General features: G+C 39.8%; 1 protein-coding gene across 1 annotated transcript in view; it reads right to left on the bottom strand.

Annotated features, from left to right (window-relative positions):
• SMS (spermine synthase) overlaps positions 1-23,980 on the bottom strand; it is a 36,967-nt gene extending 12,987 nt beyond the window's left edge. Inside the window, exons 1-9 of the mRNA XM_010571274.1 lie at positions 23,893-23,980; positions 19,507-19,627; positions 10,343-10,436; positions 9,513-9,577; positions 6,742-6,917; positions 4,703-4,857; positions 3,690-3,779; positions 2,544-2,658; positions 1,918-1,997 (exon numbers count right to left, since the gene is read on the bottom strand). Coding sequence (XP_010569576.1) covers positions 1,918-1,997; positions 2,544-2,658; positions 3,690-3,779; positions 4,703-4,857; positions 6,742-6,917; positions 9,513-9,577; positions 10,343-10,436; positions 19,507-19,574 — 843 coding nt within the window. The 5' untranslated portion in view covers positions 19,575-19,627; positions 23,893-23,980. The remainder of the gene's footprint in view (positions 1-1,917; positions 1,998-2,543; positions 2,659-3,689; positions 3,780-4,702; positions 4,858-6,741; positions 6,918-9,512; positions 9,578-10,342; positions 10,437-19,506; positions 19,628-23,892) is intronic.
• Positions 23,981-25,298: the final 1,318 nt, after the last annotated feature.

The following is a 25,298-nucleotide window of genomic DNA, read 5'->3' as shown; positions in this document are numbered from 1 at the left end:
GTCTGTTCTTCCTGTGATCAGACTGCTGAGTTTTCTGAGGGGTTTTTTTTGTTTGTTTGCTTTAAATCAGGCCCAACTGAGAAGAGGCAACGAGGACCATCAAATGGGTCAGGTAGTGTATCAGTAGATATATCAAAAGCTCTGATAGGAAAGTTAATATTGGGGCAAACAGCTTTTTTCCAACATGCTCAGGAAGACGAAGTTGCCAGAGTACATTGCTCCTCTACTCCAGCCCTTTCACTGGCTACCAGTTAACGACAAGGCCAAATTCAAGCCACTTCAATTTTAATTTTGTTTCTGCCCCATCGTGCCATGTCCCACCTTGTTGCTTGTGAACTGTGAAACTGATATTGCAGTTTCACAACGGCTTAAACCCACCAGGGCCAGTTCAGTCCTGCTGTCCTTCCTTCCTGTGCAAGCAGAGATGCTGGAGAGCCAAGTTCTCTCCTCGTCCCATGAGGACAGGGCAGGCAGCAGGGCTGTACCAGGCTCAACCTCTATCGGTTTCAGCTGACACAAAACCACCTCCCTGTACCCTGGCCGCAGCACAGCCATCACTCCAGCTTTCAGCACAAGCTTCTTCCCAGAGACTTTCTGCAAAGTCTGACAGATACTTGTCGACAGACATATTTACATACATTCCAATAAAGTAACATACACAGGGAGACTAGCTGACAAGAATGACAACTGCAACACAAATGCTTGCTCTGTCCAAAAGATGTAGTGTCCTTTCAATATCAGTCATAAGTATTTCTACTATTAACAAAATAGAAAAGCCATTGAGATTGTGTGATGCAGCCATATCAGTCATATCTTACATTTCAACCACAAGATAATTTATCTTACCCGCACAACCACAGCATTTTAAAATGAAGCAGCACATTAAAGTTGCCAAAAACCTCATTCTGTGAGTTTTGCATTTCTTTATAAACCTGTCCAATTTTACAGTAAACCAGTTCCTTTACACACGTCCAAAACCCTGTGCTGATAGGAACAGAGTTCAAACGCATAATTTTAGCTAGGTTATTTCAGAGCTTAACAAGGTTATTCCAAAATGCTGTACTTAAATGCCCCACACATCAGAAGACTAGTTAAAAGTATGGGCATGACAAAAGAAACACAACTTCAGAGACTTATACTTCACTAAACCATCTGCTGGGTCTTGTCATGTTTTTGTACAATTGCATGCAGCTTTGTGGCATTCCGAATTCAGGATGAAAGCTATAACACAATTATATTATCCACAAGGTGGCTATACTGTAGCATGTATACAAATCTTAAATTATTTATTTTTAAATAGAGTTCCAGTAAAAACTTCATACACAAGGACAAAATCTTATTTATGACTGTATAAAATACTTCACAAAATACCAAGCATTGTAACAAACATTCAAGTGTTAAAAACCCGTTTTGAAAAAGCCAAACCAGTGACTTGCACTAGGAGTGGATAGCAAGCAAAAGAGAGTATTTACTCCCAAATGACTAATTTTCTCATCCCATTGCACCCATGTAAAATTCTTACACCTTTATGGATGATAAATTTTTATGTCTTACACTCTACAACTGGAGACACTAGCTTAAAAAACCATGTATGTGCTTATGAAGTACATCTGTTCTGCTTTTCCAAGAATTGCTTACACCTAAAATATTCTGTAGTACACCTAGCTGATTCTTGAAATTATGCTTTTAATTCCAAAGACACAATCGCTACAAATTCAGCTGAAATAATGAAAAAACACAAGTCAGTTAGCAAAGCCCAAATTCCATGCAAAAATCCCTAAGTGAGTCATTAAAAGGAGAAAACCAGCTTGTTAGTAGATTTTTAGTTGGTTGGTTTAGTTTAGTCCCCTTTTTTACCTGAAAAATGCAGATCGCAATACATATACAGCAATACTGTTTTACATCCAGATATCATACCTGTGTGAAGTATTTTCCATCTTGTTTCAGGACTTTCATTGAGAGGTCAAGAATCAATCGCAGAAATTCCCATGTGGAATCTGCATGTAGAGTATGATTTAAAAACAGAACAGTACATTACTGGCTTGTTCACTGTTACATATTCAAGACTTGCAACATATCTACTGTTTAAGAAGTAGCTATCCTACACCTTTAAAAAAACCCCACAACAACAAACCAACAAGCTAAAAACCACACAACCCATACACAATGGCAATGATGGTGGAAGTATCTGTTTTTCTTCACAGTAATTTTCCAGACTTTTCCAAGACATTATAGAGTGGGGAAAAATTTACTGGCATGTGAACTCCCCAAATACTTTCTCATAAATTATGTGAGTTGATATTATTCTGGAATAAGAGCACAGTTTAAAAAGAGCCCTAGGCACTGACTAATTTTTTCTAACATATAAGAAAAATTCTAAAAGAACAGATGTGTTACTATCATTCTTTGCCTCTCAGATTTGCTATTAAAAAGGCAAGAATCAAAAAGTATTTTTGTTGCAAATTGCCAACTACCATGCAGCAGAGGGGCAGAAGTTTAGGATCAATCCTCAGAAGTTTAGGAAAATAAATTTTAAGATTAACCTTCTTCTGGAGATGTGGAGATTGGAACAGCCGTCAGATCATTAATTACATAATCAAACATCCTTCCTTCTTTGGCATACCTCTTCAGTACAGGAATACAGTCTTCAATCAGAACCTGTAAGAATGAAATAGTCCTCTAAATACGCTAAAACTGACCAGGTAAGAGGAACAAAAGCAGATTCACAGCAATTAAGAGAAGGCAAAAAGTACAAAATTAAATATACACTTAATTTTAGGCTCCTTTTTCAACTTTTTACATCTTGTAAGAAGGAGGAACAGTTGTGGGAATTGTAACAAATGAAGGGACTACAGGACTGAATTTCCTAGCTGTCACTGATTGCTGCGTAACCACTGTTCTACCTACCAAGTGGTAACAACAGTTAGCAGTCCACCAACATATGAGTAAAGTAATGTATGAGTAAAGTATGAAGGGCCACTGACTCATGCAACATAGCATGTGACTTCTGTTAATTTTTTTGCATGCTTTTTTTAGCTCACACCTGTAAAATAGTATCTGTGAGAGCCTTAAGGAGCAGTAATGAAAACAAAGAAAAGGTTTCCAGTGAAGATGTCAGATTACACCTGGGCTAGTCTGCAAGCTCTGTCAGATGCAGCACAAAGACCTTAACTGTAGGGACGCATGAATTTATTTTAATATTTTTTTTAATTTTTAATATCCTAGCAGTGTAAGAGTTTTTGCCTGCAAATTAAAAAGAATTTTAAAATGTGTATTACAAATTCAGATATTCTCAACAGTACAGGACAACTGAAATACACATTTCTTCTATCTTTTCATCAATTTAAGGAATGATGTTTAACACTGCATCCTTACTGCTATTTCCTCTTTATTTGTAGGCTACAGCAATAAACATTCTCCTATTTCACATTCCTTAAAAGCTATATAATTATTTTTAGAAGAGCTTGAAGAGGGAGAGTTAAAATATTTTGACACCAATATATACTTCCAACACAAATCCCACTGCCAGCTATTAAAATTTAGAAGTGTCATAAAAAAGGAAAGATCCTTCCCAAAATTAAGAAAAATCAGAAGACTTTTCCCCAAACCTTTGCTATTGCAGTCTACCAGGCTGGGTATACTTGTATTTGAAATATTACTTCTAATCAAAGAAAAACAAAAAAAGTTACCTGATAGCACTCTCCTTTCAGATTGTCTAAGACATCTCCGCAGGTTTTACGCATGTATTTTTTACACCCGTCGATCACCATTTGGTCAATGTTTGAAGCTGGTTAAGGCATTCTACATTCCAGAAATAATACAGGTAACAGTTTCTATTTCTTCAGAAAGAAATTCTCAAAAAGGTGACATTCACAAAAGAATAGTAAGACATGTATCTCTGCATACATATTGCAATAGCCATTTGCCTTCAGATTCAGTTAGAGCTTTAGGAAGTGTTTATTTTTGGTTTAAACCAGTATTTCTGGTACCTTAGGTTACCGTTACTACGAAAGCTTGAAATGCGAACAATAGGAAGGTGTATTTTAAAACCCCATAAAGCTAAACTAGGTTAAGACTTCAACCTACATTTTTAAAACAACTGTTTTTAGTTTTTAACAAGGGGATCCCAAAACCTAGGATGATCAATATTTCATATGGCTAACAGTGGTTTACATTACAAACTATCCGAACTACAGAATGTTGAAAACTTGATTTGAATCAGTATTTTTAAAACAGGCCAAGAGTTGGTCATTCTGCCACCAATGCAATTCACTAAGTCCCGACATTCTTATTGATTAAACATTTTTGCTTCTAGGGATTTTTTGTTTTATTAAAGCAAGCTAAAAAAAAAAAGAACCCAAGACAGCAGAACTCAGCCCAAACTACAGACTTGACAGACCTGTCTTCTGTTATCAGAGAAGGTATCAGTTTGATGACAGAAGTGTTCCTTTCCAGTTCTATGTAAATTGCTACTCAAGAGTTATAGTATGGATTGGGAACTCAAAAGTATGTGCTACATAGTGATGCACAAATATGTAGTCACTGGGTCTCTTTAAGAGGACTAAAAGAAATTTCATTTCAGACCCTATCTCCTCATGCAAGTCAGAATCTGACAGTTAATTACGCTCAATGCTAAGACATCAGCAGAAAACACAGGCTGAAAAATGTTGAAATGAATGATCAGTCATTTGTCAAAGGATATCTCTACCATAGTAACCATCTTTGGCTTCAGTTTGACTATTTCATATAGTATACCTCCATCACCACCTCCCAGGATTAGCACTTCTTTCCCAGTGTAGTCTTCCTTTCCACTGCCCATTATGGCTTGAGTATATGCCAGGTCACTCTCTGCCAGATCTGAATGTAAGGAAGAGAAAGAGTTGGACAGAAACATTACATCTTTAATTCTTCTTATTAATTGGTATTAATTTGGCATTTATCCAAAGGTGATATAATACAGACCAAAGCAAGAGCATCTACAGAAACAACCTAGCTCTCAGACAGTCCAGGTAACAGGAGGCTAGTGATTTACCAAAGCTAATGAGATCCTCCTCAGAACCCCACACAGGATTTGTCTAGTTCTCAATGCAAACCCAGCAATTGCTACCTCAGCATTAGGAAGCACTGCGTGCCAAGAGAAGCGAAGTTGTAGAGCAAAACTGTCAGTACTTAGGACTTGATGTGTACTCTCGATACTTCAGTGGATTTTTACCTCAGACTAGTGCTGCAAGAGACAAGTCAGGAGATTTTTGCTAACACACTCTGGATCCCAACTAAGAGGAGCAACCTAGATGCACCCCAGTGGATCCCTGCACAGAACTATAAGTATGACTGTTAACACCCGACTGCTGAAGGACCCTGAAGCATGCCTTCTGCTGAATTGCTCACCATTAGCTTCAAAGCAGGAAAGAACATTCCTAAGCTGTAATAACAGATCTGAGCTACAAGGGCACAGCTTTGTGCAGCAGCACATCATGGCATATCCTATCATTCTACCTAGCAATCAGCACTTCGCTTATAAGTGCACAATAACAAAATGACACAAAGCAGTATTTTAAAGTCTCATGGAAGGTAAATAAGTAATGGCATACTTCCCTTTCTATGAGGCACATTGTGACAATGTTCAAACAAAACCTCACCTCCATATGAAACTGATGAAGATTTCTGGTTAGAAGTATGGAATACCCTAATTTAGTGATTTCAAATACAATTCTAACTGAATTAGAGAAGACCTTGCTAATGAATTAAATAGCAACGCTTTTCAGCTGCCATCTGCACAGAAGTCCCCCTGACAGTTGCAGAAAGCTAACTGAATGGTTAGAGGTATTTCTGGTGATTTCAAAAAGCTATAGTCAAATTTCTTAATTACTCTGCCATTAGACTGAAATTAGGTATTCTATCCCCAGACAGCAATATCCCTTGTTTACCTCAGCCAGTACTTTTCAACATAAGTACTGAGAGATTTTACAAAGCATACTCCCCGATGCCTAGATTTTCTAGCAAACAGCATTCTCATCCCACTTCGAAGAACAGTGATCATCTTCTCTCAAGTTCACTTTGAAAAATACAAAGATCAGCAGGCACAGAGTGCCACATATAAAGACCCTCCCATAAAGGTTGGGTCACTCTTCTGATGAACTTAGAGTTCAACTGAGCATTTTGAAGAAGACAAAAGTCAAAAGATGTTCACCAACAAAGCAGCTAAATGGTTTAAGATACAGCTGTGCTGTATCTCACCAGGCAGGCAACTCCCTTAGAGAATCAAGGGAGCAGCAGGATTATCCCCACACACACCCACCAGCTCCTACTTCCTTCATATGTCTCTAGACTTCTACTGCATTTTGAAGACTGACAGAGTAGCTTGTTTTACTATCAAAGAGAAGCCCTCAAGACATTGGGCTTGCAACAAACAGGTAAAAGTTCACATGAAAGAAAGGAGTAGAGTAAGCTCTGCTAGACAACACTCTTGACTTCTATTCTCCTTTCTATGCTCCTTTCCACAGCAAAGATGACAACTTTGGGAAAAGAAGAAATCTTTTTTTGTACTCTAGATTTTACACTGGTCAGCCTTTCTGATTAAAATACTTTATATACAGTAACAGATATATGTGTACATGCATATATGTAGCTTCCAGCATCAGAACCATGACCCTTAGTAATCTATTAAAACTGTGCCATAGCAAGATAGAAAACAATACTTCCTACAATTTCACACAAAAGATCTTCAAATGAGATACTTACTAACATCCCCACTGAGAATAAGAATATTCCCAAACTGTTTTGAATGCAGAATTTTAATATTCTGAAAAGGTGAGTCTTCATCATAAACAACTTCATCTATGTCATACTCCACCAGGCGTCCATCAGCTGTGGGCCAGTATCTATCAATGACACCTCCTCTCAAAATGGCTGGCAATCTAGAAAGAAATAATAAGAAAAAAAGATTACAAAACATTTGAGAAGTATTTTTTTTTAAAATCCCCTCTAAACATCCTGTGGACCCACCATAATAAATATTTACAAGAGGGATCTAAGAAAAACTTGCAAGATTTAACATTCAGACGTAAGAAACTTATCAGCCATATGTTAAATACACATAACTTGCTAAGGCACAGATGAAATATAAATGATGGTTCTTTATGTTTAACTTCTACAATGTGCTTGTGAATCTCTCTACCTTAAGAGAGGGATTTACGTAACATACCAGCCTCTGCAGAATAGGCTCATGACTAGAAACGGATAAAATACAAAAGCAGAAAGCAGACAAAAAACATAACAAAATCTCTTCCCACCTTCAGCTCAGCTAAGAATGCTATTTCTTTGAGATTAGTGTATCTTACCCTTCTAAAGCTGTACCAAGACATTTTTAAATACATACATAAACACAAAAAGTGAACTATTATAGTGTTTCAAACTGAGCCACATCACCCTGCAGTGTACAAGCACAATCCTTGATATCAGCTGACAGCTTGCATTACTTTTTAAAAGTGGTTCAAGCATCTGCATAGGTTGTTTTGGTTCTGTTGTTGTTTTGGTTTTTTTTAATTCCATAGAAAAGTATCTTGGTTCAAATCTGTATTTCATCTGTAAAGACAAACTATATTTGAAATGGCAGTGAATGATCAAAATGATTGCATACCATTTTAAGCAAAGTGTGCAGGCACAGAGTTCATCAGATTTCCCACACACTTCGAAGAGTTAAGTTTTTTCCAGGAGAGCGTAGCAGTAGACTAGACACAGAGAAGCTGCTTCTAAATTCACTAGCAATTCTCAATAAACATTTCAGAAATATTTTCTACCCTCAGTGAGCCACAAGATGGCAGCAACCGGTGAGAGCAAGAGCATCTGCTCAATACATCAAGACAACAAAAAGGCAAGAACAGCTTTTCCAGCAGCATTAATTCTAGTGGAGCTGCATGTGTGAAGCTAATATCAGAAGGATGCAAAGCAAATTAAAAAAAGAAAAAATAAAAAAAAGTTGAGGGGTGTGTGACGAGATTCATGCCAGATCCACTGTTCCAAGAAGCTTATCTTCCTATACCAACATAACCAAATTAATCTAGATCACTTCAGGCACACTTTTCCCTGACCCATTTTTAACAAGTTCCTATCACAGAGATTCCACAAACTCCCAATATAATATTTCAATATTAAAATATCTTCAAAGAGTGAGCTTCTCCCTATATACATAGGCACAAGATTATCTACATTTGCACACTGTGCACCACATGAGGCTTTACCAGGACAAAGTAAAGCAAGATAACTGCTCTGTTTTACATACAGCTGTTAAGCAAAAACAATATTCAAGGTATAACATCACTTTTCAAATCACTACCACTTTACTTGTGGTCTCGTATAGCCTTCAGATTACTTCCTGCTACAGTACTGCTTAGCTGTTTTCCCATTTTGTAGTTTGCTCCTTGGCCTTACTGAATCTTGTTGATTTTACGCTGCTTTTTACTTTTCTTAAACCATTTCCTCTTCTGACTATGTCCTTTAAAGCACTCGCTGCACCCTCCAGCAAGTGCATGCCTGCAGCAAGTGCTCCCTGGCTTTGAGATGCCAGGCACTGCCACAGAGTCACCAGGAAGACACTAACATGAGCTGTGTCCTTCCAGATGCCTGGGGAACTCCTGCATGAATGCTGTTTCAGCAGCATGCAACAAGCCAATTAGCATCCCTACAATTTAAAATATGACCTTGTATTTAAGTAAATCAAAGCGACAGAAGGTTTGCAAAGCCTCCCTCCTTCACTCATCAGTTATGTTAAAAAAGTTTGCTAAAAAATATTTCTATCTTCTTGCCAGGGCCCTAAGCGCACAGGTTCCCCCAGGGGTTTTTGCCACATATGCCCAAGGCCAGCACCGTAAAATGCAGCAGGGGCAGAGCTGTGAGAGAAAGAGCTGCAGGAAACCTTGTTGGGGCAGGGCCTCCTCCATAGGCTTCATTTCAGCTCCAGCCCTCACCCCTTGTCCCTGCCCAAGCTACCCTGCAGCTCTGCCCAATTCTTTCACCAATCCTTGACACCCAGCTTGGTCTCGGAGCTGCCTCAGTACTACAGCCCAGCCCGGCAGTCACAGGGCTGGGGCTGACCCTGGTCACCTTCACCAGCCCTGCTCGCCTTGTCCGCAAGCTGTGGGATGTGGTCCAGAGGGTACGGTTCACACCCTGGGCTGCCCTACCCACCACCACCCTGGGTTCCGCAGCCCTTCCAGAGCAGTCTGCTCTTGCTTCCTGCTTGCATTTTCTCCCACCATTTCATGCAACCATAGCAGCAAATTAAATAAATAATCCTTGCCCAAAGTAACAATACTGAAGATGAAGCTTAACAAAAGGACAAACCTCACAGCATCTTCAATTCTGCAATAAAACCATTTTAAAACATTGGAGGAAAACACACACACAAATTCATACTCCAGGCTATTCATTGCAGTACAGCAAAACATTATTTCCTCATTATCTTTAGCAAATATACAGACAAGCCACATACAGAAGTAGATGTACGAACTTACCGCTTCACCCTTTTTATATTACCATGAAACAATTCTTTCATTCTTTCTTCTACTTTGTTTAGAAGCTGGAAAAAAAGCAAGAGGTGGAATTTATAGGTGATCGCTTAATGTAAAATCTGTTAAATTAGGCTACTTGGAAGGCAATAAAGACTAGCACCTGCACTGAAAGGCTTTGAAATGTAACATTAGAAGCTTATGAATAACTAACTAGCTGGTTGCCTCAAGCCTCATTACTAGCAAGAACATACATATTGTAGCAGCTGTCACCACTGCATTTAGCTGTCCTCCAGGATAACACAGTGAGACCCTCCAGGCACAGCCAAGGAGAGAAGACAAGAACCCTGTAAGGTTTCATTCCTGCCAAAGCAGTGGCCTATTCCCCTGCAATATCCAATTTCTAGAGCCTTCACATCAGGGAAGATGAAATTATTTTTCTTCCTGGGGAAGAAGTTTGAGTATAGAGGCTCCCCATCTCTCAGATTAGAGAAGGAAAAAAAGTCACAGACTAATACACCAGGTTGCAGGTTGAGCATCACTTCTCACTCACTGCCCTGGGTACCTGAAGAGACCTGAGCCCTACCAAGGCTGCTATGTCTTTACAACTTCTAAAGCAAAGAACACGAGGCCCAAGACATGCAAAAAAGAGTGCGTGCGCATGCACTCACATGTGTATGCAACCACAATATGTGTTACTATTCCTCATCTGTAAGCATTCAGGTTTGAAATAACTTTAATATTTAAAAATCTTTTACCAAGATATACTTTGATAGACCTGAAGAAAAGGGGCTCCTGATGCAGTTTGATAAGTCTAGTAAGGCAAGCACTCGTACCTGATCGGCTTCCTCTCTTCCTTTTGTATGATCATTGTAATTCTGCAGATCCACCAACACTAATCCATGAGGGTGAATTCTCAAATTGGCAAAACTACAAAAATAGAGACAGTGATGATGATTTTATTATCAAAAATCAGAGCGAGCGAGGAAAGAAAGTCTGAAACTACTTATATTAAATTCAGAATGCATGTTTCTTTTTCCAGCCATCTGTAACTGTTGGCAGTGGCAGCTCCAGTCTTCCTCTGCAAGTCACTAAACAGCAAACAGAAAGTTGCAAGAGTATGCCATTCACTACATAACTAATAAAATCAGCAGGGAGCAAGGCAATGAAAGAGCATTTAAACCAGAACAAGTATGGTACAAGGGGAAAATATACTACCTAGCCTCAGTTCTTTAAATAAGGCCTACTTGAACAGGTATATTGTGTCAGTTTTGTTTTTTAATTGAAATCAAGCCTCAAGAAAACAACTGCACGCTTTTCTTCCCCTGTATCTTCCTTCTCACTTCTTGGGTTTTTTTGGTTGTGGTGGTTTCTTGTTTTGTTGGGTTTTTTTTAACTTTATAGCACCTATTCAGAGAGACAGTGTTCACATTCAAAAGGTGAATAAAAATTTTTAAGGGAGAAGCATTAAGTGTGCTGGACCATGATTTTGACTAGCAAAGTTACAGCAGCAAACTCTCATTGCTGAATACAGACGAGAAACAGACAAAACTCCTACTGTATGTTGTATTTATTACAGGAGCATTTAAAGACCAACGAGCAAGGCTTCACCATGCTAGGTGTTGGGTGGACAAACAGAAGACCTTCAAGAACTTGCAACAAACAAAACAGATAAAGACTATGGGGAAAGTCACAAGAAAATAAAAACAGTAGCAGGGGTGATATCCTTTCCATACTGGGGAGGGGAGAAGACAAAAAGAAACAGAAAGGCTACAAGAAGATTATGTAAAGGAAGGGAGGGAAAGCATAAACTGAAAGAAGAGGGCAGAGGAGGGGATGGGAACAGGAACAGCAAAGCAAAGAACGAACGGTATTCAGGGGTGGAGTTCATTAGTACACCACAGAGAAACCCCAGGTAAACCTGTATACAGTTCTCTGAATGCCCCTTTTTTTGCTTGTCTGCTCTTATCACCCCACTCAGCCTCAAAGGCAAACAAAACTAACTCTTGAGACAAAAAGTTTAGGTGACCTATCTCCCCACCACTCCCACCTTTTTTGTCCCTTCCAGAACTCCTTTCATAAATTGTCAGCCTTGATACAAACACCACCTCTCCCGTGGTGGTGGGAACTTTGGCCAGCAAATACCCTTAGCTGCAGTCAGAGAGAAAATCCTGAATATTTTGTGTTACCTGACAATTATAATTTTTGGTAACTGAAGTGATTAAATGATGAAACTGAAGTGATTCAAGAACAAAAACACTCTTGCTGGCTTTGGACAGCAGTGATCTGTAGCTGTGATGTGTTTACAATTGACAGAGAAACCAGTGTCACTCACGTCTCTTCAAAATATGAGCCTGGGAAGTCTCAGGCTTTCCTGAAGACTTTACGTGCAGGTCTTCCCTTCAGGAGCAAAGACATTTCTCTACAATACCCATGCCCACCGTGTTTCCCCCTCCCAAGTACCTGCAGACTGTCACCCCTACACCTCAGCAATTGCCCACCAGGTCTCCTCCCGAGCAGCATTCCTCATCAGGGACCAGAAAATGGCTGCGCTCCCAATGGCCATTAAACAAAGCCACAGAATAGCCTTAAAAAATCGAGGCCCCCCCCCCCCCCCCCCAGGAAATTAGTCCTGCATATTCTAGCCTGATGAAAAGTTAAACAGAAAATAGAAAAAGGCATCTTTGTTTACTCTTTGACTTTTCTTTTTAACTACCAGATAGTGCTACCACTTAAGAGACCAGGTTTATGAGCTAATTAGAAGAATGAGAGCGTTTTCAGCATTACACAGCTTAAGTTGGTGTTCCCATCAGTACCACTAAGACACAAGTAGGACGATTAAACAATTAAAAAAAAAAAAGAGGGCAGGACACACACACTCCCCAGCCCCAAGTCTCTATGGGGCTTCAGAGTTTTTAACCACTTCTCTCTGTGACCTTACAACCCCTTGAACCAAAGGAATTCAAATCAGTTGCATGCTTCTCCTAGAGTCTCTCTGTGCTCAGCACAGAGGGAATGGCTACTGCGAAGGACAGCTCTGGAGAAAACCCCACTAGGATTCTGTTTATATGATTTTTCACATCAGCAGGGGTTTATTTTGTAATGTGCCTAACATGGGAGGAAAAAAAATAATCAGGCATAAGCGTAAGAACAAACAGCTTTATCACAAGACTCCAGGAGATTTTTTTTTTTTTTTTTTAAAGGAGAGAAAGACAAAAGAGCAGAGCTTGCTAGATGGAAGCACTGTTCACTCCAGCAGCTTTTGGATGCATTCACAGTGAAAAGGGACATTTCTGGTGAAGTCCATGGACTACTCCAGGCCCTCAGAGCTGCAGCACTACAGACAGAAATGACTATTTGCAGTTATTACTGTTATTAGGGTCCCTGAGATCAGGCACAGGGCCAGAAATATTTGGACTGTTAGAAAAACTTTCTGTCAGTTTACTACTGTATTATAGGGGTTGCTGTTGACACAAATAAGCAACAGATTGATTGTCCCATGACTGAGTTCTCTTTTAAATTCCTTTCCTACAAGAATAGCATAGCTGTCATAAGATTTGACAGCTGACATTGTGTTCACTTCCCCTGTGACTGCATGAGATACTTCCTCAGTAGGGGATGTTACTGCCATTGCTTTGGGGTCTTTTGGGTGGGAGGCAAGGAGAGGCAGAGGAGGGTTGCTCTGAAAAGCACAGCCACACAACTTAAGTGATATGATAGCATTAGAATACAGAGACAGTAACACTGCAGAACCATCATTTGTCAAACTGTTACCTCTACTGGAATAGCAAAGCTTTTACCTGCTGACAGACTAACTATGAGTCACTATAGAATAGACAGAATAGTTCAAGTATTTGAAAAATAGCCTGCCAATAAAAGCATCACCTGTCTAATTACTCATAATGAGGGAAGAAATGAAAACCTGCATATACTAGGAAATCCCAAAATAAGAAAAATTTGTCACGACATTGTTTCAATAAAGCATACTGTCTCTTTGTTTAAAACGCTCTTCATCTTAATTACAGAGTACTTAAGGGACCTTAAGATATTAAGCAACCACAGTTTTTCACTGCACTATTATTCCTGTTCTCTTTTTACAAAATAAAGAAATCAAGACAATGAAAGCTACTACAGTTCTAAATTGTTGCTGATTCCTAGCAACAGCTTCCAATTCTTCAGCCCATTTTTGCACTCTAGGTAACTCCATGAATAAACCACATTTTAGCCTGAAACAAGGAGCTGAGGAATGTTCATCCTGCTCCTTTAAAATATGCTGACTAGCATATAGAGCAGTTGGGAAAAGACTAACACAGAGAAGTAAAAACTCTCACCCCTCCCCTCATGGTGTAAATATATTCACCATCATCTCAGTAACATACAAACCAACTTCAGCTGGGTAAATCTTGCACTGTTGCAGTGAAGTCAAATGCCAGTAGGATTACACTCTAAACAAGAATTCAGACACAGAACAGAAGCTAAAAAAGGATGTGTGGATAGGGGGGATAAAACTTTTCTAAAAAAGAGTCTTCTACTGTAGAAACAGTGACTAAGTTTCAGGTTTTGTGGGTTTTTAAAGAACTCTCAGGTGAAACATGACAAAAGAAGGTGCATAGATGCACGAAGGACAAAAAAACCCTGGTAGCTGTACAGAGTATGTAACAGAAGAGTACTTGCTCACAAGCAGCGATGCTATTAAAATATAGTATTAGTTGAGAAGATACTCAACAGCTTCCAAAGATTAGCTTTAATGATTTTTCTCCTTACCCTAGATTTATTTAATAACTTTTTTAACCTGTTAAGATATACTAGACCCTATGACTTTGTATGAAGTACCATATACATTAAATGAGATTAAAAAAAGTTAGGAATATCAAGTCTTTACCTGTCCAGTCTAAGCTACAGTAAATGACACTTCAGTAAAAGCATGCTGCTTCAGGTGAGCCTGAAAACATTCTGGAAGTTGTTGCAAATACTCTGATAGAGAAATCAAAATTTGATCACATAGAAGAGTTAGGTTTGATTAAGAAGTAGAATTGTGAAGCATAATGTATAGGATTGTTAAGTTTGAAATGAAGCCATAGAAGCTTTAGGAACTGTTATGTATGACCACAGGAACCTTAATACTGTTAAGTTTGAAATAGCTAACCATAGAAACCTCACCAGGAAGTTACTGGTTTTCCTATGTTTTGTTTTAAGAAATTAAGGAAACAGTCATGGGACACCAGTTTGCTGCTTGGAAACGCCCTTACCCTTCCCATCTCGATTTGAGTATCGAGGATTCCAATCAGTAGAGCCAAATAAAAACAATCATTGGTCAATTCTAAGTAAGAATATTGATAAGTTTATATAATCAAAGGACCAATCATTACAAAGGTTAAATTTAAGAGCAAGCATAGTATGCATTTTTATGTAATAAGCTTCTTTAACAATGATTTGACAGAAAAAGTCTATAAAAAAACCAATGGATTTTGACACTAAGTTGGACACGCCTTTGGAGGCGCAATCCCCCATGTCCCCAGCACTGCAATAAACAAAGTGCCTGCTTCTTAACTTCACATTGGTGTTAAGGAGTTTTATTCCAGATTTTGGTTACAAAGTGATCTGAAAACACATGGCTCCAGCAAACAAGACTGCTGGGGCCCCGAGCCCCAGACACAGAGCTCCTCTCCTGCATGTGCTACTATTCCCCTACCAGTGTCTGGGCAAGGGGGCTGGCAAAGCAGAGAAGTATATCCATCCCCACCACTGGGACAGGGACTTGAGCAGCTCAAGTGAGCCATTTCCTGCGTGACTCCAGAGCCTTGCGTTGACAACCCCATTAGTAAATGTTTTCAGCTGAACTCCCCTCAATTAGGTCCTTTGTCAGAGTAAGTCACAAAGTAAATGGACCAGGTAGAGTTGCCACATGTGACTTTTGCTTGCTTAGCTTCAGACAAAGGAGAACAGGGATCTGTTGCTTTGGTAATGACAACAGGAAAGCATGGCTTAATCCCCAAATCGGCTCCAATTCGTTTAACAACCACAGCCCTCCGCGGGGCTGTTCACAGGGTATCTTTGTCAGAGACAAAGTGTTGAATTGCGGGCACTGCTGTTGACAAAAATCTGTAGCACGGGGCACCGTGCAACCTATGGGGGTTATCTCTGCAGACTTTGGAGTGTACACTGTTTAGCAACATACTACTATCTCAACACAAATATTTTTTTCCTGGGATTAGTACCCAGCTTGTTACATCAGCTGCACATCTTTGTCTTGCAATGGCTCAGTCACCTTTGGCTGGTTAATAACGTGTTTGTATGTGCATACTCAAACCCCCTACTCACATACAGCACCAACTCACACATCTTTCATCCTGGGGATCGTCTGTGCCCAGTAAACACCCAGCCATCCTCACAGGAAACTGCTCATGACATATCTACCCTCCACCACAATTTTTTTTTTTCCTGCTTTTTACTACAAGCTACTTCTAAAAGTACACTGTTTTATAGGGAAGAAAGAGGAAAAGTCTGCATGCCCTGGCCAATTTCTTCCTAGTTGTCAGACACTTCTTTTAATTAGCATAAAGATCTTATGATTTTACATCCCAAATAAAATCCAGACAAAATTGCTAGTATTAAAATAAAGCCTATTTAGTTTGTATCAAATCCTCTGTATGTTCACCAGTTCATTCATACCACTCATTAAATGCTCCTGTTGTGCAGGGTTTTAACTGTCCAGTCTATTGGGTTTTTTTAGTGTTCACACCCTTTTTCCTACATCAACTGACATTAACAAAAACACACTGCTTAAGGCTGCCTTAAGAAAGTATATGCAGTTTCTTTAAGTGATCTGAAAACTCAAGGAAACAGATCTACTGAGGTCCCAAAACTTACAGAAAGTTCTCCTGCACATGCTAGTGTTCCCCAATTCACTGTTTAACAGGGCTGGCAAAGCACTGAAGCATACTTTAACTCACCTCACTACAGACAGTAAGTTGAATAGCAAAGTAAGTAATTTCCAGGGAAAATTAATCCCATATGCATTGGAGTTCAGCCAGCAATGAATATACTAAGAAAAAGCAATAACCATTCTTTATTAATTTACATTTAACACTGCACCAGAAAAACAGTCACTTGCAAGTAAATGGTATCATCTTAATATTCAGCTCTTCTGTGCACTCTTGTCCTTCATTCTTCAGTTTTGAGGCTGCGTCACAACTCTGCAATTCTTTGTTATGTTTAGGATGCTCTCCTGAATAGCTTCTTAGAAGCTCAACTATTTCCAGACCTGTATTATATCAGAACTTTGAGAACTTACTTCATAAGGGGTGAAGAGCCTTCACTAGCAAATGTAATTTTGAATTGACAACACTTGTACACAATTTAACATTAAGCTGACAACAGTAATTTGATATTAAAACCAAGCTCAACTACAACTTTTTGACAGTTAACCACATTCGTCAGGAAGCCCATTCATGGTTGCATTAGCAATGCAGACAGTGAAGGCAAGGTTGTGGCACCTGCATATTTACAGGGAGGAGAGACTTCTACATCTGACTGCTAAAAAACATGCCAAATGGAGACTGACAGAGCAAGTCAATCAGCCTGTGCAAATCAGGAAAGGCAAAAAACCCCACAGTGCTGCAGTAGCAGAAAGCCCATTCATGTCCTACATGGACACCCCAGTATTTAGAGCATTTTTTCCTGAAACTCAGTATTCTCCATCATATTTATCACTTAGTTGAAGAGATAAACAGCACTAGCCTAAGATGTCTAGCATATGGTGCTATTAAACAGATGAGAAGCAATACTTGACTAAACTGGTTGAACCCAGCCTGGAGGGCTCAAGGAGCTGAGCTCCCCTGAGAACAGACAGGCCACATCCATGCTTACACCACTTAGCCCCAGCTCTCCCTGTGGCCCACATGGTATTCCTATGGCCCCAAGACAGTGAGGTTTCTCCCTCAACCCACCAACTGCCACATCAAAGCATCTGAAGTGACACTAGGGCTCTGCTGCAGTCACCAGGGAAGTATTTTACATCAAGCTGACATCAAGTATGCATTGCATGCCCTAGAGCATGGCATGAGGGTTGTATGTGAGAAGTAAGGCTACTTGATTACTTGATAAAACTGCATGACAGCAGAAGCAGCCCAAACTGTGCAGCCTCACCGACACTGCCTTTTGGGAAAGGACTCTGGAACAAACCAACCCAGGACCCTGCCAACTGACAAACTGTTGGTGTAGCCCTAAAGACAAAATCCAGGAAGCAAGTGGGCAGTCTGCAGCAGTAGAGGTGCCAGAGTGATTGCCCTTGCTCCCCAGCTCTTCTACTTAGCACAAGAAGCAGTGGCAAGAAGTATGTAGAACAAAGACCCAACGTATCAGACCTTCCCCTCTTTCCCTGCAGGAAGGCCACTGGGGCAGGCCACCTCCCCAACTTCATCTTCCCACAGCAGTAAGAATACTGTGAACTATTCTCTGGTACAAGAGCTTAAGTTGTTTAGCAGCATAGTGAAAAACTACTAACTGGGGATCTTTTGCCTTCTAACTGTTCAGAGTTTGTATATCCTTGACATTACCTTTCTAGGGCAACTAAAGAGAAGCTTAACCCAATGCAGAGGAAAGACAGCACCAGAGTAGTGAATTACCAAGTTCGCTATCTTTCCACTGACCTCAGAAACGAAAGGTTATCCAGAACTGGAATCTTTATCAAATTATTCAGGAAGAACACAGAAGCACAAGTAACTAAAACCAAAACAAATATACAAAAACAAAGAGACAAGTAAACAGGTTTTTCTAGGCCCATCGAGTATAAAAACCAACTAACTTTCATCAGAAAAAGCCACTGTCACATTTGAAAAGCTGACTGAAATATACTAGGAACTCCATAGAGCATGATTGGGAGAGATAAACATAGGACTAGACTCATGCCAACTTACTTGTTACCTTAAGTCAGGCCCCAAGTTTACCAATGTAGTTAGCCTACACTACTTTTTTTTAATATAAAATGCATAGCTATGGAGCTGTACATACTTATATGTTCATAGATAGTAAACAGAGACACAAATTCCAGCAAGCAACACATTCACCTAGGATCTGATTTTCCTACTAAATATATCAATTCTCTCACTCTGTAATAAGAGAGAACCAATACAAGTTAAAAATCCTTAGGCAATTCTCATATATGAGGAGTGTGGTCAACTGAGCTGCTTAAGAGGACTCCCAAGAGAAGAGAACCAACAAATTAAAGCTTATTTAGCTTAACTCCAATCCTGAAGAACACCGAAGTAAGTAGAGATTTCAAAAAGAACAAAAGCAGCAACTGCCACAATAAATGTCAAGAACAAACAACTGAATAACTGCAAACAAATGAAGTGCAATAAAATCATAGCAGTTACTAATAAATAGGCCAGAGATGTATACAGTAATTAACTAACCCTGACACTGTAAAGCAGCTTCAGGAAATAAAGTAAATGTGGTTTTGCTTACCAGTTTATCCCAGTAGATTCTGCTTATGTGAGTGTCACTAATGACACTAACCACCTTTGTCATACTGTTAGGTACTTCAGTAGCTGCTTGAGAATTTGAAATGTATAATAAAGTGTTTAAAAGCACATACAAGACAGAGACAGAAAGTTTTCATCATTCACATGCTAAGGTTAGACTCAAATATATTTAGACGTATTCAATTGTCAGAAGAATTACAAATACATTTAACTGACTTGAGCTGTCCTGCATCAGGAAGGACTGGCCCCCCAGACCAAGACACCATACATTGTTACCGCATCAATACAGCCCAGACTGACCAATTGAACTGTTCTGACAGTCAAACTGCAAGATGACATAGACAAGATTATCAACAATATTCTGCTTTATTTTAGTCACTTAATACACAAAGCTAGCAAAGGAACAGTTTGCCCTGCCTGCACCCCACAAGGAGATCCAATAAAGGGAGAAATAAATATTTGTAAGGAGCACAGAGGGGACATAATATATAGGAAGGAAAAGAAAATCCACTCACCTGCCATTTTTTTTAATGTAGGTTGCTAAATAACCATGGTCTTCCCAGTTATGAACTGTTTCTGTCATTCCCTGCTCCTGAAAAATGGGCTGTAGAGCTTTAAGAATGGCATTGCAATCAGCTGTGGGATTAAAAAAGAAAAAAAATAATCAGTAAGGATTTGCCACTTTTTTTAAAGGTTGAACAGTTCTCGCTGTCAGCCTGAAGTACTTTCTTCTTCGAGTTCCATCTGAACAACAGCTTTCATGTACCTTCTCCCCTCCCCCTTCCATTCCCGGAGATATTCCTCAGTGCATGGGGATCCAAACAATTTTCTTTTAAATCAGTCTTTAACCCTGACCAAAAGTGTTTATCTACAATAATGTAGATCTACAATGGATATAATAAAAATTACTTTTATTATGGCTACTATTGGTCACCCACTGTATCACAATCCAGGCAAGTCCTTACTCATGTAATTATTTTTAGATCACTTGAAAACACACAAAACTACAATCCCAGAAAGAAACCACAGCATTGACAAGGAACTTCATAGTTCCAACTCAACATTTCCCCCCCCCCCCAAAGGCATTGAAAACTAGGCATAGCAAACCACCCTATCGACTCTGCCCTATAAAAACATCCTTTTTCTAACACCCAGGACAGAGGAGACCCCAACTGATATCTTCACAAGGCTATGGCAAAGATCTCTCACTCAGAGCACACAAAAACTCACTTGAAAATAACTGAAGAAGTTACTCTGGTAATTATCTTCAAAAGCAAGCTGATGATTTATCCATAAAGGTATGTATTTATTCAGTCCAAGTGTACTGATTTCAGAAGCCTCAGGTTTGCTGTACACATCAGTTTTGTGGGGTTTCGTTTGGTTTTTTTAAAGTAATCTTTATTACAACAATTTTAGATGCTCCATTCAAACAAGTGTCTCAAAAACACGTTGCAAGTTTTGTCAGTTGATTTTGGAATTGACAAGCTATGTTAGTGGAGGATGCTGGTAAAGCTTCACCTACTAGAACAGGAACAAAACTGTAAAGACAGTCATACCAGCATCAGTGAGGAGACCTAACAAAATACTAATCTACAGGCTCTCCCAGTGAGGCAAGTATCATAATTTTTGTTTCACAAGCACAAAACTAAGCCACTACAGTCATGCAACATGTCAATAATATAACCAGGATTTAGAATGTCTCTATCAGAAAAACCACCTGGCACAGTCACATTATGGAGGCATAGTTTATAACCAAATGCTTCAACACTGACACACTGTTCCCCCTGCCCCAACCTACTGAAGACTTATCACCAAGGTAATTATTTGGTTTTACTTCCTCCACCCAAATGCATATACCTTGGAAACCAGTAAGCATAGCCTGCGGATGTGATCAGCAATAGTTTCCAGGATGTTAGTGATTTGTACAAGCAAGTGAACAAAAAATCTATACCAAGTAAATCTCAGTTCAGCTCATCTATCATCTCTACATAAGTCCACAGTAGACTAACTGAAAACCTGATTACCTGAAACCTATGTTTGGCCATCTGTAAAGCTTGGGCTCCATTATCCCTGTATGTTTTAACCAGACACACTGAAATAACAGATAAGGCATTTACTTGAATTTTCCTCTACATAAAGTCAAGAGCAAGCCAATTCCCCAATGTCTTGCCAAGGATATTTAATTGAAGTGGAAAGGCCTCGCTTCTTACTGCTCATACTATCTGATCTTTGATGCATGTTGCGAGATAAATATTTATTTTTCACCTTCTACATCTCACTCATTAACTCCTTATGTTGCAAATTACCAGGAAATAGAACCAACAAAAAAATAAGTACTGTAGGACAACAGCAAGTGATTTGACTGCTGGCCCTTTCTCAGTCAGTAACACCATTGATGATTTTTACCCTTATTGATGAAACGCCCCACCCCCACAGTCCACTATCACTATGAAGCTTTTTTCCTTCCCTACCCTCCTGCCAAAATCCCCATCATTTGTACCAGTAAGTTCTTATAGTACCTATCTAACATCAATCAGGTACCACCATGACCCAGGCAATAATTAATGCTCAGAGTACACAGTTTATCTGCCTAGTAACTGTGGCTACAGTAGTAAGTGGGCCAACAATCAATCCAACACGTTTTTGGAACTTCAAAAGCATAAAAGAAATGGGGCCATAGTTAGAGCCACAATTCTTAAACTGGTTCCAGTCTCTGCAGCTTTGCACTGGGAAGGGAACTTTGCACTGCTTACTTTAAACTTGCAGCTTCTGGCACGCATCAGCACTCTTTTGGGGGAGGACAGGGGTAGCTGCTCCAAAGCCAGTACATTCACAACAATTTGTCACTTCAGACATGTGGTCCCCACTTCTTGCTTGGCATTTGCTTCCTTGCCCCACTTCTTTACCTTCTGCCTCATCTTTTACAAAGCCCATGCTCATTGCCCTCCCTTACTTATTTCTTATGTCACCACCACAACAACATTAAAGAACTCAGTTTAATAATGCATGCCATACCCTTCCAAGAGCAAATTAGCATGAAACCAAAACAGAACTAGTATGCAACTAACCCCCAGACCACTTCACTTTTGCAGCTCTTGCAAGATATTGAAGTAGAAAGACAGAGAACAGACTCTGGAATAACTGAAATACTCATACCACATGTAGCTATCTGCTTTCAACAGCTTCAAGGATTCCTGCTAGGTATGTCTTGGCAGAGACTGCAGGACAAATCATCACTGATATTGTTCTGCTCCACGAACCTACTAATCCCTCACAAGCTGCTCAGCATTCAGCAACAGATCTCTTCGCTAGGCAGCCAGGCACAAGCTTGACCGAGTTCTTCCTATTATGTGATTAGCTTTAGGAAATTAAAACAACAACAAGCTCTTTCATCAGGTCTCCTTTTGGTTATACCACACAAGATTTGCCTTGGAGGGCTAATTAATTCTCCAAAGTTGGGAGACTACTTTTTAAAATATTTGAGGCATCAGTGGTTGCTTGAAGGCATAAGGAATTTTCAGGAATCTCAGGATCTCTCACCCAAATCCACTTGCCACCACCCCACTCCAAGCTCAGATAAGCTATACCAAGCATTGATAAGGAAAAAGGACAATGGTGATTACAACAGTAGGAACACCTTTGAATATACATCAAAATGTTAATTCAAGTACTCACAATTTTTTTTTTGCGCTATTCAGGAACAAAGGAAGCTCCAGTTACCAAGCATGAAATACTGTTGTAACTATTTGATAATTACTTGCCAGAAGGAATGAAAAGGCCCAGAGTTTCAACTCCACAGAACAGAAACAAAACCACTGTGTAGAAGATTTGAGAGATACTCATTTCTCAAGAGGGTTAATGCCCAGTTAAACCAGACAGTTTTGGAATCCCAGCACACTTGAAGACATGATTTGCAGCAGCTGCAGACCTTCCTCTGCAGTTTTAGGACCAAGCAGCCATTATTTGACAGTGATCTGTAAACATGAGCATAGCTCAAAAGTCCAGAGTTACTATAAGCATCCAGTCTGGCCTCATGCATAACACTGGCTAATTTCACCCAGATACTCCAACACTGGGCTCAGTAATCTGCTATTGAGCCAGACCATCTCTAAAAATATTCTGGTTCAAGACCTCCTCATACTAGAGGATTAACAAGATCTTAGTAAACTATGGGAAAAGATTAGCTCTCACTTGAAAATATTCACCCCATTTCTGACTTCAGATTTTTCTTACCCTGATGTTGAACCATCTCCCCTAGCAAGCGAGAATGTAACACAACTGAAACAATAGGGCACAAAGCACTTATATATGCTTCCACATCTCTGATGTATTCTTCCCTTGGTAGCTGCACTTTCCATAGACAATGCTGAAGGAAAAAAAAAAAATCAAGTGAACTGCTTCATTAAGAACACATTAAAGAGTGTACATTAGTAGCCAATATGCAGAATATGCTAATAGTAAACAGCAACCTGAATGACTGGCTTATTGTTTCAGTTCAGAGCTGTGTAAATTAATCATTTCAAAATATAAGTAATTATGTTGTGAAAGTCTGAAACTCACACATGAATACTCTACCCATCAATTCCAGTTCTTCAGAAACCTCACAGGAAATGTGCAGAGACAAGGCAGGAGGGTGTCAGATACAAGTGATGAAGGGAACACACCTGAGAAGAGAGATTCATCTCCAGCCAGGTGGGGTCCCAGGGGCAGTTCAAGAAGAGGGCAGCAGGAGGCTGGGCCTTCAACCTGCTGCAGCAGCATACCTGACTGCTCTGGCCCCAAGCCCACCAGAGACAAGTCAGGCCACTCACTGGAAATACAGTAACCAGGCTTATAGGTGTACAGGGGCTCCTCTCACCCATAGACTCATCTGAGGCGTTTTTCCAATGCCAATGTTGTACCTCAATCTTATTCATGAAAAAAGTCCAGAATTAGGGGCATGCTGCAGAAATGCTTAGTGAGCCAAGATGTTCATAAATTTTAAAATCCAGCACCGAGGAGAAACTTTAGGCTCCACTGCCTGTATTTCACATGTCCTAGACTTCCTTTAGGCACTAAAACAAATGGAGAAATAAAAAAGAGACAAAAAGGCACCACAGTTTATGGAAATCCAACAGCCTCATCCTACTAGCTCACACTGTCCCCCACGCAAGAGGTAAAGCAGTACATCATTTTCAGATAACTGGTTATCATTTAGTCACCAACTCCTACATAGCAATCTTTTTCTTAAAACTTGAAAACTTAACTGTATTCCTTTTGTCCTGGTTAAAACCATCTGCCTGCATGGAAAATGAGTGTGCAGAGCACACTAGTGTTTGAAACAGACTATCCAGAGAAGTTTCTACAGAAATATCACAGGCTTAACTAAGAGTTCAGAATGACAACAGTTGCCTAAACTGGCCCTTTTCCTTCAACAACGACCACAAAATAAACCCACACCTCCAAAGAATGAAAGGACAGCCCCCCCAGCCCCTGCTTTCATTACTGCCCAGGACAAAAGAAACTAGCTTTTGCCTGTTAACAGATGCAAGTGAAAAACAACTGGCTTTAGCAACATGAACCTCCTCAGTACTAAATTTTTAAGTCTCCTATCAGACACACACTCCCCCCCCCGGAAGAATCCTTTTGTTTCCTCCTTGCCAGCTCTGTGGAAGCAGAAAACAGCAGGAAGCAGAAATCTATACTAAAATTATTCCTTTCATTCAATTTTCACCTGTGAGAATCAACCTCATCATGTTGACTTATACACAGGAGTCAACAAATCATGCATGGCAGGAGGCTTAAAAAAGGGGCAGCAGGTGGAAATAGTCATCTATTCACCCATCCATGAGAAAACAGATCATCAAGCTTCCCTGTGCTTTTACTCCATTTCATTATTCTGTATTACACAAGATTAAGGGTAGAAGGCTGCTTTTTCCTAAACAGTTCCCACAGAACATACCCCACACTCCTACTCTGAGGACTTGCAGCTACATAGCAAATACAGGCAAATCAAGCTATACTGCGCCACACCAGCAAGTTGTGAACTTCCTGGCACATCCATGTAATCACCACAGTCAGTTTAAGTCACCCAGTGCATCCAAGCATCCTTTTGGAAGTTATGGGTAAAACAATCATGAATCAGAATGAGCTCTCAAAGTATTAAAGATACCCAGCTACCAACAAATTCAACCCTCTTTCTTCCCCTCTACTACCTTTACACCAGTTCAGATTGCCAAGAGGAATACACACAAAACGCACCCACGAAATAACAAATCTGCCAGACACTAGAAGTCTTTAATGCAGTATTTGTAGCATTTCTGAGAGC

The sequence above is a fragment of the Haliaeetus leucocephalus genome, unplaced genomic scaffold (genome assembly GCF_000737465.1).
Source record: "Haliaeetus leucocephalus isolate CR32 unplaced genomic scaffold, Haliaeetus_leucocephalus-4.0 Scaffold317, whole genome shotgun sequence".
NCBI lineage: Eukaryota > Metazoa > Chordata > Aves > Accipitriformes > Accipitridae > Haliaeetus > Haliaeetus leucocephalus.
The sequence above is the reverse complement of the archived record's forward strand: the minus strand, read 5'-3'. Positions and strand labels throughout refer to the sequence as shown.